Below are 13533 nucleotides of genomic sequence, written 5' to 3'. Positions count from 1 at the left end.
AAAGAAAGAAAGAAAGAAAGAAAGAAAGAAAGAAAGAAAGAAAGAAAGAAAGAGAGAAAATAGGAATTTATGAGAAACTCTCTCTAAAATCTACTAACCTTCCCTTAGCTGTAATCCTCTCACCTTCCATTTCATTTGTAATTTCTGAAGGCTTCTATATACAACAGAACCTTAGTAAATACTGATGGATTTCAAACAATGTTGGAAAACCAAAACCCTTAAAAGGTCCCACTGCTCTATGAAGGTATTCAGATGTCAGGCTACTTAACAGAGGAAACAATTCTATAATGAAATGTGAGGTAACAAACTAAACTCCTTTCTGTAAAATCTTCTGGACCTATGTTAGTGTCATATACAATATTAAATTTAAGTTTAGAAATACAAGAATTAAAAATAAATAAATACATTTTAAATTTTGGAAGAAAAGAAATAGAATAATTATATTCCCCTCCCCAAAAGTATGCAACATTCAGACCTGTTTGCTGCTCATTGCTCTTTCCCATACCTGCTTTCTTATTAAATTGCAAACTGGAAAGCCGCTTGTATTGCCTACTAGCCAAAAGCCCAATTTCTTTAACAAAATGTAAAAATAAATAAGGCCTGACATTCTGACTTACCCACTTCAGCCAAAGTTCTGATACAAGACTCCACAGATGATTTCTGTGCTGGATTTGGCCAGGTGCAATTGTAAATCCTGAAGGCAGATTGAAGCAGCTGAATAAAAACTGGCTGATGTGTCTGAAAACAGAAAGTATGCAAATAGACCATTAAACCATTAATGCTCCTGACATAGCATTTATGCATTATCAAAAATGTTCATCAAAATAAACTATAATCAGGTCTTTTTGAGTGTCAGTGCCATTCACAGAATATCTCATTCAACAAATATTTATTATATACCCAGCTCGTGACAGGCACCATGCCAGACTCTATAGAAAACCAATTATTTGCATTTTAACTATATTCTTAATCAGAAAGAAATTGGCATTTCTTGAAGCCAATGACATGAATTTAAGTATTTACTTTAATAATCTCTGGTTTATTTCCAAGTATAAATAGAGGAGGTGTTTTGGGTTTGCTTGTTTGACTGATTGTATACTTTGGTTTCATATGACATGAAAGTACAGGAGATAATAATTTTGACCTACAAAAACAATTTCATATGGTTCTAATAGTTTCAAAGTTTCCCCTAAAGAAAGTATAATTGAAATGGAATTAAAAAAAAATTTTTTTAATGTTGATTTATTTTTGAAAGAGAGACAGAGCGTGAGTGGGGGAGGAGCAGAGAGAGAAGGAGACACAGAATCTGAAGCAGGCTCCAGGCTCTGATCTGTCAGCACAGAGCTCGACATGGGGCTCAAATTCACAAACCATGAGATCATGACCTGAGTGGAAGTCGGACGCTTAACCGACTGAGCAACCCACCACTCCTGAAATGGTATTTTTATAAAAGTAATACACAATCAATGTAGCATATTTGGGAACCACAGAAATGAAAATCACCAATAATCCTACCATGTAGAGATAATCAATATCAAGATTTTGAAGATATTTACTCCCTGAGTTTTTCTGTGTATACATGCACCCGTATTCTTAACACACTCGGATTTGGATGATCCTATATTGCAATTCTGGGGCCTGTTTCACTTCATATTACTTCATAATCATTTTCCTTAGTCATAAATATTTCTTTTAAAACATGATTTTCAATTGCTATGTAATAAGCCACCCTACAGACACACCATAATTTATTTAGCTATTCCTCTATTCATGGACATTTAAGGTTGATATCAATTTTTAAGTACTATAAATGCTTGAATGAAAATCTTAGTATATAAATTCCTGCTAATTCTTTCAGGATAAATTACTAAAGTGGAATTATTGAGTCAGAATGCCTATTCATTTAAAGAACTGTTCATTGCACTATTTGGCACACGGCCAATATACTGAAATGAATATTCCTATTATGCTTAGAGGGAGAAGGAATAATTCAATTTGAAGATAGAAGATGGGGCCTTTTTATTTAAAATAAAGTTTGGTAAACTCAGGGGCATAGTAATAAAAAATATGAGAGAAAAATAACCTTCAGAAGTGTGAGAAATGACTTCCTGGTTAGATTAAACTTTTTTCCTACTCAAACGAGGGAAGTAAATCATGCGACAGAACGCTTTTGTATTTGTTTACGTTACCTGGAGGCTGGTACTGTTGTCTGAAAATGGGGAATTAAAGAAGCCGCTCACGATGTTCATTATTGACTCGGTAACACACTTCTCCAAGAAGATGTCTGCGTGTTTCCTGTCTGTGGTTGTGTTGCAAACCTGGAGAGAAAAATAGAACAACTCAATACGTCCTATCACATCTTTGAATGCTAACTCAATAATGAGACCTTGTAGAAATTGCTCTGAAATTGTTGTTTATAACATTTCTTGTGCTTTTGAAAGTTGTTTTAAACAGACACATTTCTACCTAAAATCTATTAAAATTTTATCATTCTACTGTAGCTGTTCCTTTAAGTTTGGTTGTCATTTCATCCTTGGACCAGAGTTCTTTCATAGACCCCAGCCCCTTCCTCCTGCACTGCTCCTACACACTCTTGCACACCAACCTTCTCCCTCTGTCCTCAAGCTTGGCTTTGCTGGAAGACACCCTTGTACACAATGTGAGCGAATCAAAGAGGAAACAGTCATTATAAGAAAGGGGTGAATGTGATTAATGGTGGTTTATATCTCTACATATTTTCACCAATAATACCTGGCCCAAATTGGAGATGCCAAGAGAAAATATTTGGCAAGGGAAATAGAAAGCTAAAAAAAGATAAAACTCTTTCCAACACTTTTGACCTTTTCATCCATAGATTAACTGGGAAGCATGGAAGTGTGCCTTTGTATGCTTCCTTCTTCATGTAAGCTAAGCAAGAAGAGATAATACACGTGCTAAGGATATATCAAAAAAGAACATAGGCCTGGTTCCTGCCCTGCTCTATGTGATTAAATGAGGCAGAAATTGGTCATTTGTAACACAAACTACAAATTTCCAAGTATGTCAGGGGAGACAAATTGCAAAAGCGAAGATACATGATTAAAAACAAATGAAAAAAAGCTGGGTAACAAAAATAAACTTGAAGATAAAAAGAGGTAGGGGAGGGTGGCTGATGGGTATTGAGGACGGCACCTGTTGGGATGAGCACTGGGTGTTGTATGGAAACCAATGTGACAATAAATTTCATATTCAAAAAAGAAGAAGAAAAAAGTGGGAGGGGGAAAACATAGGGTGTGAGAACCTGAGGCAGAGTAACAGCATTTAAATACTCACACAGTGATGGTGGGGAAATATGGTGGCCAGATGTTCCAGATGTTCTTACACAATCCAAATTTCTACATCATTTTTTTCTTTTCAGTAAGGTGATTAATCAAAAGAACAAGTAAGTATAATCTAATTTGATATTGCTTTAAAACCTTTTACACAAATAAGTTCACGAAAGAGAAAAATTCCTTTCTGAAACGTGTGTCCCAGTGTTTTGGTTTGAAAAATAACAGTATTTGCCGAGTGGAGGTAAAAGAAAGAGCACAGGGATTGTTTTCCTTCTAGGTCATTTCCCATCAGGGAACTTCATTTTTCCCTCATCTATTAAGTGTCAACTACCTGACAGGGTTGCATTAGAATTAATTCACAGTTATTGCAGAGAACAGTGCAATTAAAGGAAATAAATTATGTTAAATTATGTAATCTTTTGGTTAGTGTTCCAGCATATAACATAATGCCTGACATAAACAACATGGTCAGTAAATATTTGGGAAATGAATGAATCAATTAATTTTAAAAATGAAAGAATAAGAAAGAATAAAAACACTCTTACACTATTTAAGGTTAACGTTGGGTTAGGCTATATTTGTGGAACATCAAGACTAAAATCGAATGTGGTCCCAGAACTAATATAAAATTAGTTTTCCCATGATGGACATGAAGTAGGATTTATTTCATTTAGTTTCTTCCCAGCACTGGCTTTTATACTGAAATTTTCTGATTTGTAAGATAAAAATATATTAAAGTTGAAGAAGTAGCTGACCACTTCTATTATTACTAGCCCAAATAACCTTCTGCCAAATCCAGTGACATTTCACACAATAGTGTGGGGCTCTCCAGAGCTATTATAGTATCACATTGAATTGCCTGCAACTAAACATTTGCTAAAGAGCCTCTCAGAAATTTGCTTTAGTCCGTGGATTAGTAAAAGTAATCTATTTCTATACAAAGACTTTCCTCAAAATCCTGGGTAATGAAAAGTCTGGGTTTACAGAACTATCTGAATCTATTCCTCAATGCATTTGAACCAGAAATTCAAATAAATTTTCAAGATATTTCTTCTGCTCCATATGAATGATAAAATTTTTGTACCTCTAGAACCTTGCATCCTACATTATAATATCATGGATAGTGAAGAGATGTAAGAAGCCACTTTTCTTATTAAAATTCTTTAAAACTTTCCAGGAAAAAAAAGAACCCAAAATATAACAGTATTTCTCTGTCCTCTTACCTCTTTCTACTGCCTCATTCCAATTGGAGGAAAGATTGGAAATGATTCAAAAACTGATATCACATTAAATTAACTTTTATGTGTAATTCATGTATTTTCAAAGTTTCAATCTATTTGCACAGATTATTCACATACCATTATTTCCTATAAGGCACATCCCACGTCATTCTTGAAACACTTACTTTAAACGGTTATATTTATTCCATCATTTTAATGCACCATCATGCCTTAATCCATTTGGGGAATAAATTGAGGTATATATAACCAAAAATACAAATCATTTTCTTATTTTCTTGGTTATTTCCTTCTTGCTAGTCTTTTGTGTGATTTCCCTAAAAATTTTTTGCAACCATAAAGAATTGTGCAAAATTATTATTTTTACTTCCAGATTTTTGGGGTACATTCCACCAAAAGAAGAATCACCAGATGAGGATATATAGATCGTTTTGTACTGTTCGTGAGCTGATCCTCTAAATTAATAAATTTACAATGCTATCAACAACCTTTTTGTTCCCCCATTAGTACCAACCAGCTCTTGTGTTCAGGCTCCGGTTGGTTTCAAGTGATACGGGGCACCAGCAGGAGAACAGAGTGGAAGAGAAGGAAGTCAGGTGCCTGCCAGGCCTCTGCCTCCAGCCCCAGCTCCTCCTCACAAAGGCTTTAGCAATGTCTGCATCTCTGGGGACAGCTCCTATTGAGCCCTTCTGCAGTGCGTCCAGTAACAATGGCACTGCCCTTGCCCCTCCAGGCCTGGGTGCAAACAGCTTTGCATTGTTCCCAATTCCTGGGTGCTACCCCGGGCCTTCTCAGTCCTTTACACACTGCCCGCATCTCCTGGAATATGCCATCTGGTTCCTGCTGAAACCGACTGTTCTACCAGCAAATTATCATTATTTTGCCCATTTAATGACACCTAAAAGTTATTTTGTGTTTCTGACATTGCTAATGAGGCCTGGCACTTCCCATGTGATCATTTCATGCCTATTTTGTCATGTACAGATGATCCAAATCCTCTAACCACTTTAAATAAGACCTGGACAATGACTGATACAGTATGTATCATTTTAACATATTTTTCATAGTAAGCCGTTTTTGATTGTCATTTCACATATATTCTCACATTCTGATTTTTTATTTAGAATGTTCATTCCATTACATTTCGTTATGTCAAATAATTCTTAGCACTCAGAATTCTGAGCATTTTTTATTTAGATCATTTCTATTTACTTAATATAAAGAAGGAAAAACTCCCTTCCACAAAAGAAAAGGATATGCTATACATTTTGCTCTAGTTTTTTACTAGTCTTTCTCCATCCCTGTACACATCTTGACTCCCATTAACTCTTCACACTACCTAGCAGTTTGCTGTTGTAGTGACCTGACTTATGGATTGTGATCAATTTTTCCCATTTTGATATCCAACTGTCCTCCAAAAACTTACTGAATAGCAATTTGTCTCATTCTTAGGTTGCTTGAGGTTTGTCTTATAGCTCGTGTCACTAATCACTATTTAAATATCTCTGGTAGGGGCGCCTGGGTGGCGCAGTCGGTTAAGCATCCGACTTCAGCCAGGTCACGATCTTGCGGTCCGTGAGTTCGAGCCCCGCGTCAGGCTCTGGGTTGATGGCTCGGAGCCTGGAGCCTGTTTCCGATTCTGTGTCTCCCTCTCTCTCTGCCCCTCCCCCGTTCATGCTCTGTCTCTCTCTGTCCCAAAAATAAATGAACGTTGAAAAAAAAAACAAAAAAATTTAAATATCTCTGGTATATTCCATGTGTCATTATTTTTAAAATATCTGTAAAATAAAATATTAAAACAATCCCAAACTCCATCTATTATTATTTTCAAGTTATTTGTTTAAATTATTAAACTATTATTATTTAAATGGAAGCTAAAGATTGGATTAGGAGTTAGAACAGTGAACCAAACAAAACAAAGTCCCTAATCTAGAAGAGCCTTTCTTCTAACCAGGAAAGACACACAATAGACAAACTAATAAATACATAATATAAGTGGAAAATAGAGCAGATAGAAGACTCTAGAGAAAAATAAAGAAGGTCAGGTTGTACAGGGAGGAGTACAAGCTCCTTTTCCATGCTGCAGGATGAATGGGCACAATTGAGGATTACTATTTTATATAACTTGCTTGGGGAACCTCTCTGGATAAGGTGACATTTTAATAAAAAACTGAAGGGAGGGAGGAAACAGGCCTGGAGGTTTCTGGGGGAGAGAGCAAGTGAAAATCTGTCTTCACCAGTAGAATATAAGTCCCTTCACACCAGAAACTAGTCTAACTTGCTCACCACTTCACATGCAGACCCTCAGCACATAGTAGGTATAAAATCATTTGCTGAAAAACAAATATTAAACAATATTTCTAGACATAATTATGTCTAACATTTCTCCCCTTGCATATAGAATGTCCCTTCTCCCTTTGGCTCTGAAAGTGACTGCTACTCTTCCAAAGATGACAGATGGGGTTAAATATATTATTATATGCTAGAGTAGCACTGTCCATTAGGACTTTCTGCAATGATGGATCTGTTTCTGCGATGTCCCATGCACATGCTTATTGGGCACTTGAAAGGTGGCTCTTGCTACTGAGGAACAGGATTTTCTATTTGATTTAATTTTACCCAATTAAAATTTAATTTTAGATGTGGCAAGTTGCTACCCTGTAGGATAGAGCAACTCTAGTGTCAGTAACATAATTGTGATCACAGACACTAAGGAATACAAGTCCTAAGGATTGTTTTTGTATTCCTCATTCACAGTAAACATGTTCCTTTGCATAGCTGAGGTCATGGCACATTTTTATTTGCATTTGCATTCCTTCACTCATGAGGCCAAAACCTCCAAACATTTGCTTTTTACACATCCTTTTTAGGTGAGGCATCGTTTCGTACACTCAGTTGGCTTTCTCAGAATTCTAAATTCATCTTTTAAAAACATAATATTTTTCTTAATATCAGTATGTATTGATTGTAGGAACCCTGAAAAAAATACAGAAAAGCACAAAATGGAAAGAAAAGATTATCCATAATACAAAAATCTAGATAAAACCATGATTAACCTCTTACAATCCTCTCTTATAATCCTTGTGCTCTACCATGTACATTTTACATAACTGAAATTATTCTAGATAACCAGTTTTGTATTCTTTTTATACTCATCATTGAACCATTAGCACCTTCCCACATTATTAAAAATCCTCGAAAAATAATCTCAATGACTCCATAACATCAATCTTATAGATATATCATAATTTATTGAACTATTTCTCTATTATTAAAATTTGAAACTATTTCCGACTATCTATTATTATAAAAGCATGTTGAACTTCTTTGACCATAAATCTTTGATATCATTTCTAATTATTTCCCAAGGACAGATTCTTGGAAGGTAAATTATTTGACACATTAAAAAGGTATGAAGGTTTCTTTTAATGTATTACCAAAATGCTTTTCAGAAAGACGACATAAATTTACATTCTCATCAGCAAAGTATGTGAACCAACATTTAACATTATCTCTTTACTTTTATCTTTTTGCCTTTACAACTTTGATAGTTAGAGACTGGATCTTATTTTTCTTTGTTTTTTTAAAAAATTATTAGCAGTTGACTATTTTTTTCAGGGGTTCACTTGTATTTCCTCCTCTATAAATCATGAATGCCTGGGTCTTGACCATTTCATTATCAGATTTTGAGTGCTTTTCTTACCTATACATAAAAGTTCTTTATGTAAAGATCACTTAGGCCTTTTTAAAAATATTTAGTAACTTTTTCTATTTTTATTTTTTTATTTATGCACGTGATGTATTTATGTCCTTAAATTTGAAACTTTCAAATAGCGAAAAGTCTATTATTTTCCTTAGCTCTTCTCATTCACTGCTTTTATGCTTAAAAAGAACTTTCTCATCTAAAGACAGATAAATATCCACCTATATTTCCATCCATTTTTATTGTTCCACATTATCTCTAAAATCTTAATCTAATTGCAATTTGTGCCATTGTATGATTTAGGTTAGGAGCGGAGTTCATTTCACCCCACATCGCCAGTGTCCTCAAATGTCATTCTGATTTAGTTCAAATCAATGATTTTTGTTGAGTGCCTATTCCATGCCAAGAATGTTCTATGTACCTGAGGTCTATCGATGAATTAAATATATAAGAATCACTACCTTAATGTAGCTCCTATTATTACTTTAATAATCTAGCGGTAAGCAAACTATAGCCTAAGGGGCAAATTTAGCCATATCCATTCATTTACATATTGTCTGTGGCTCCTTTCCCTTTAGTAATTGCTATAGCTGTTATGATAATGGCCTCAAAGGCTGAAATATTAACTACCTTGCCATTTACAGAAAAAGTTTGCTCATCCCTGAAAGTAACTAATCACTTCCCTACTCTTGGGTAACAATTTCTTTATCACATATCAATATCTTACATATGTAAAATCTGTTTATGCCTATTTATTTCATTCCATTGATACATTGATTTAATTCTATGCTACACTTATTTTGTTTTCTAATTCATCTCTTTAATATTTTTCACCTCAGTGGACATCTATTTATTTATTCTAGCTAGCAAGGGGAAATTAAGTGGACACAGGGTAAACAGGGGAATAGCCAAATCATGTAGACATTTTACGTTTGGAGGAATCTAAGCAGAGGAGTGACCTGAGCCAACATTCTTCTTCTTCTCCTTTTCAGTCATTATGGCTGCTGTACAGAGAATAGATGAAGAAAGAGGGCAAGCATGAAAGCATGGAAACAGGTGATGAGGTTACTGCAATAATTCAGACAAGAGTTAATCTTGGAGAAAGGTGGTAGTGAAGAACTGTTCAGAAGTAGTCACGTTTTGAATATTTTAGAGTTTGGAAAATTTGCTTAAGGAATGGATTTAGAGTATAAGAAAACAAAACTTACAGATAACACCAAGATTTTTTGCTTGAATGCCTAGAATGAATCATGGAATTGCCATTTAATGAGATGCAAAAGACTTGAGAAGGAATTAATTTTTAGTGGGACATAGGGGTAAGTGAGGTTAGATGGCCAAGAGGAGATGTCATACGGGCAGTTGGAGACTAGACATCAGGAGAAGGTATTAAATCAGTCTGGTATTAAAGACAGGAGAATGATGAGATCAGCAAGCAAGTGATTGTAAATAGAAGGGAGTAAGTCCAAAGTTTGAGTCTGGCACATTCCAATATTTAGAAGCTGGAAAGATTCGGAGGAAAGAGAAAAAAAAAACTTAAGAAAGTTGTGCCTGGATGGCTCAGTCAATTAAGCATCCGACTTCAGCTCAGGTCTCAATCTCGTGGTTTGTGAGTTCGAGCCCTGCATCAGGCTCTGTGCTGATAGCTCGGAGCCTGGAGCCTGCGTCAGATTCTGTGCCTCCCTCTCTCTGTTCCCCACCCTCCGTTTCACACTCTGTCTCTCTCTCTCTCTCTCTCTCTCTCTCTCAAAAATAAATAAACACTAAAAAAATTAAAAAGTACTTTGAGCCAAATGCTCTCTCAAAAATAAATAAAAACTTTAAAAACATTTTTTTAAACTTGAGAAAGAGTGGGCAATAAGGAGGGAGGCTAAGAGAATGGAAATGATATCCTGAGGGTCAAGTGAAGAAGTATGTCAGGAAGGAATTTATCAACTATGATAAATGCTGTTAATGATCTGAAGAGCAGAAAGTAGAATGCAGCACAGGGACCAAGCAACCATCAATCAACAATAGCCAAACAAGTATTCATTCCATGTGGACACACCACTAATATAACTTGGCCTGAAAGTTGAGGAGAAAAATAGAATCACAACTGAAGGAAAAGTGCCGCACAAAGGATAAGGTTTATAGTCTTTCTACTCTTCACTTCCCTGCAATACTAATTAATAAGGCCAGACAAAAGGAACACTTTAAAATAAGACTTGTCAATGGCTCCTTCAACTTAAGAAAGTCAAAAAAAAAAACAAAAACAAAAAACAAAAAAACTCTAGAATCAAATTATCAAGCAAAGAAATCTTACTCAATTCTGTCAAATTAGAGAATTTGGAAAGTGTGGTTCAAAGCACATATAAATTCCGCCTTTACTCCTACTTCCGACCTATTCGGTAAGCTAAGTAACGGGCAGGAATGGCTCACTATTTGAAAATAAAATACTCCAATTTGTCCTGTTAAGCAGTGACTGATGGGACAATGACATGACACTACATTAGATGCGCCTCTAAGTTATTTCTTGGTCTAATTTCATTCTGCCAATATGTCACTTAGAGTACCATTGGTCATTACAAAAATCTTGAAATTAATAGCAAAATTGGAAACTTCTTCAGAAGAAAAAACTACACTCTGAAGCTAACATTGACCATAGTCCACTCCTCTTAAGGTGCTTTCTAATAATGACTCAAATCCCCTGACTCTGCAAAGGAAAGTACTTCTGCCCTACGAATGCCAATTTTAGCCCATTGGAACATAGACCAAAGTGAGCTGCTACTACATGCTGTGAAAGACAGTGGAACAGCTTTTCATGAGTCTAATGCCTTTGCTGCCTGCCTAAATATGGTGTCTTTACATAACACGGATGCTGTCAGGAAATCAGAATGGAATTAAGCATGTGAAACATAGCACCAGTTTATTAAAAATGGTCTTTCAAAAAGATTTTCTTATATGGGTCTTAGCAAGATAAAAGACAAGGGGGTGAAAACAGGAATATGAAGGATATTAATAAAGAGTCTTTAGGGGTGCCTGGGTGGCTCAGTTGGTTGAGCATCCAACTCTTGATTTCAGCTCAGGCTATGATCCCAGGGTCAAGGAATCGAGCCCCATGTCAGGCTCCATGCTCTCTCCGCCCCCTGCCCATCGCCTCTGCTCACGCTCTTAAATAAATAAATAAATAAATAAATAAATAAATAAATAAATAAATATTTTTTTAAAAAATAAGACTCTTTAGAGAGCTTTACCCAAGAGCAAACAAAAAGAACCTGGTACAAATGACTCCAGAGAAACATGAAAAGAAAGGTGGAAGGTGGTATGAATGCCTCTCCATATTAATATTTCATTTCATTTGCCTTTTAAATAAGATTGTTCTCCAAACTTCTACTAAAATAGTCATCTGCCTTGTGCTGGCCGGACCCTGCCTGAAACACTGGGTTCCAGTCCAAATGTCATACTTTTAAAACACTGGCAAATTAGAGAGAACCCAAAAGTGTATCTAAAAGAGTAAGGAGCCCAGAAACCATAGCAGAAGAGGCACCACTGAAAGACATGAGCTGTCATAACAAATCTGAGGAGCTGTTAGGGAAAAAGCACTGGATTAGGCCATAGCAGACTTCCCAGCTCTTGCTCCTAGTGAGGCAAGTCACCCCACGCTAGCAAATTAATCTTATTAACTTTAACAATTAAAGTTATGCAATAATGAAACCAGTTGTCTCAAAAAAAAAAAAAATAGTGAGATCATTGTTACTGGAAATACACAGGCAGGTGCTGAAGACTGTGAACTATATGACTGCCAGTCTCTTCCAACTTTAAGATCCTATGATTCTTTAGGCCCAAGTTGTCACATACTTTCCCTCCAGATTCCCTCCACCATTTCTCACTGATGCGAATCAGCCGCTCTAGGACTTCATCACTTTATGGGAACATCTGAATTTAGCCCATCTCTATGCCAAGCCAGTATTGTGCATGTCCTCCTTCACGGGCATGGTTCCTGGCTCTCGCCTGCACTGCATGGTCTTCCTTTTGGTCATCCTCAACATTACTATTTGGTATAGATATTGAGGAAGATTGTTGCAATTGCTTTAAAGGCTACATATAACCTTATAATAATCGCAGTGATGTTGCCATAATTTGGATGGAATAGATGATGTTACCAGCACTCTTAGTAAGTGCCACACATGTGCTAAGAGCCTTATACACATTATCACATTGAATCCTCCTGGTAACCCTATAAGGAATGTGTTATTGTATTCATTTTACAAATATGGAAACTCAGAGTCAGAGGAGTAAGTACTTTGCTCAAGGGAACTGAGCTGGGAAGAGGCAGAATCTGGACTTGAACTTTGGTCTGCCTAATGCCTCTAAAGTACCTACTCTTACACTACTATATTCTACTGCAATGGTTCCCAAAGTATGGCCCCTGGACCAGCAGCTTCAGCATCACCTGGGAACTTGTTAAAAATGAAAAGACTCACATCTACTGAATCAGAAACTCTGGGGTAGAGCTCAGTAATCTGTGCTTTAACAAACTCTCCAGGTAATTCTGATGCTCACCGAAGCTTAAGAACTACTGATCTACTCAACTAGAAATTTGCCTAGAAGGCCACATTCTCCTTATTTTAACAAATTTTTGTGTTTGAATTTGAGTATGAGGTGGCTCCTCAATTTTTCTTCAAGAGGAGAAAGAGCCCAGTTATGGAAAAGTCAGGTTTCCTGTCCCTTCCCTGAAATAGGAAGGGTGATTCTTTGTCGTTCTTGGTGAGGGGATAAGACAGCTGCTGTTTTAAAATATAAATAGGAGGAAAACAAGAAGGTAAAAAAAAAACAAAAAACAATGCTTTTTGCAATATAGATAAGCTGTTGTGGTTAGACATAATGAGTGAATAAACTAAAAAGATCTCAAAACTCCCCTCAAGGCTTTATAACAAATAACATTAATTGTCTACTTAATCAAAATAGTTAAAATAAAAATCTTTCCTAGCAGGCACATGCTTTGAAAACACACAAACAAAAAAAGAATATATAGGTCTTAGCCTTACGAATACATCAATGAAAAGAGTGTTTCCAAGGTGGCATAACCAGTGGCAGTTACCATCAGCTTTCTATGGTTTAAAAAATAAAAATCCTTTTAGCTTTGCAGTTCATGCCACCTAGAATGTGACCTTGGTCTTTTCAAGCTTATCTTTAGTCCGTGGCACTGTGCAACTCTTCAAATCAGTCTATAATCTCTTTAATATCTTCCTGCACGCGCAGTTTTAAAGCTCAGTCATGGGCATATAAACCATCCTTTACTTCA

General features: G+C 36.0%; 1 protein-coding gene across 5 annotated transcripts in view; it reads right to left on the bottom strand.

The window, feature by feature from the left end:
- ITPR2 (inositol 1,4,5-trisphosphate receptor type 2) overlaps positions 1 to 13533 on the bottom strand; it is a 509643-nt gene that overhangs the window by 264083 nt on the left and 232027 nt on the right. For all 5 annotated transcript variants that reach the window (XM_040488608.1, XM_040488604.1, XM_040488605.1 and 2 more), the window contains 2 exons: positions 2190 to 2318; positions 618 to 738 (listed from right to left, as the gene is read on the bottom strand). In XM_040488608.1, coding sequence (XP_040344542.1) covers positions 618 to 738; positions 2190 to 2318 — 250 coding nt within the window. The remainder of the gene's footprint in view (positions 1 to 617; positions 739 to 2189; positions 2319 to 13533) is intronic.

The sequence above is a fragment of the Herpailurus yagouaroundi genome, unplaced genomic scaffold (genome assembly GCF_014898765.1).
Source record: "Herpailurus yagouaroundi ecotype Mexico unplaced genomic scaffold, PumYag 166, whole genome shotgun sequence".
Classification (NCBI taxonomy): domain Eukaryota; kingdom Metazoa; phylum Chordata; class Mammalia; order Carnivora; family Felidae; genus Herpailurus; species Herpailurus yagouaroundi.
Note: the sequence above shows the minus strand (reverse complement) of the source record. Positions and strands in the feature narration are given on the sequence as shown.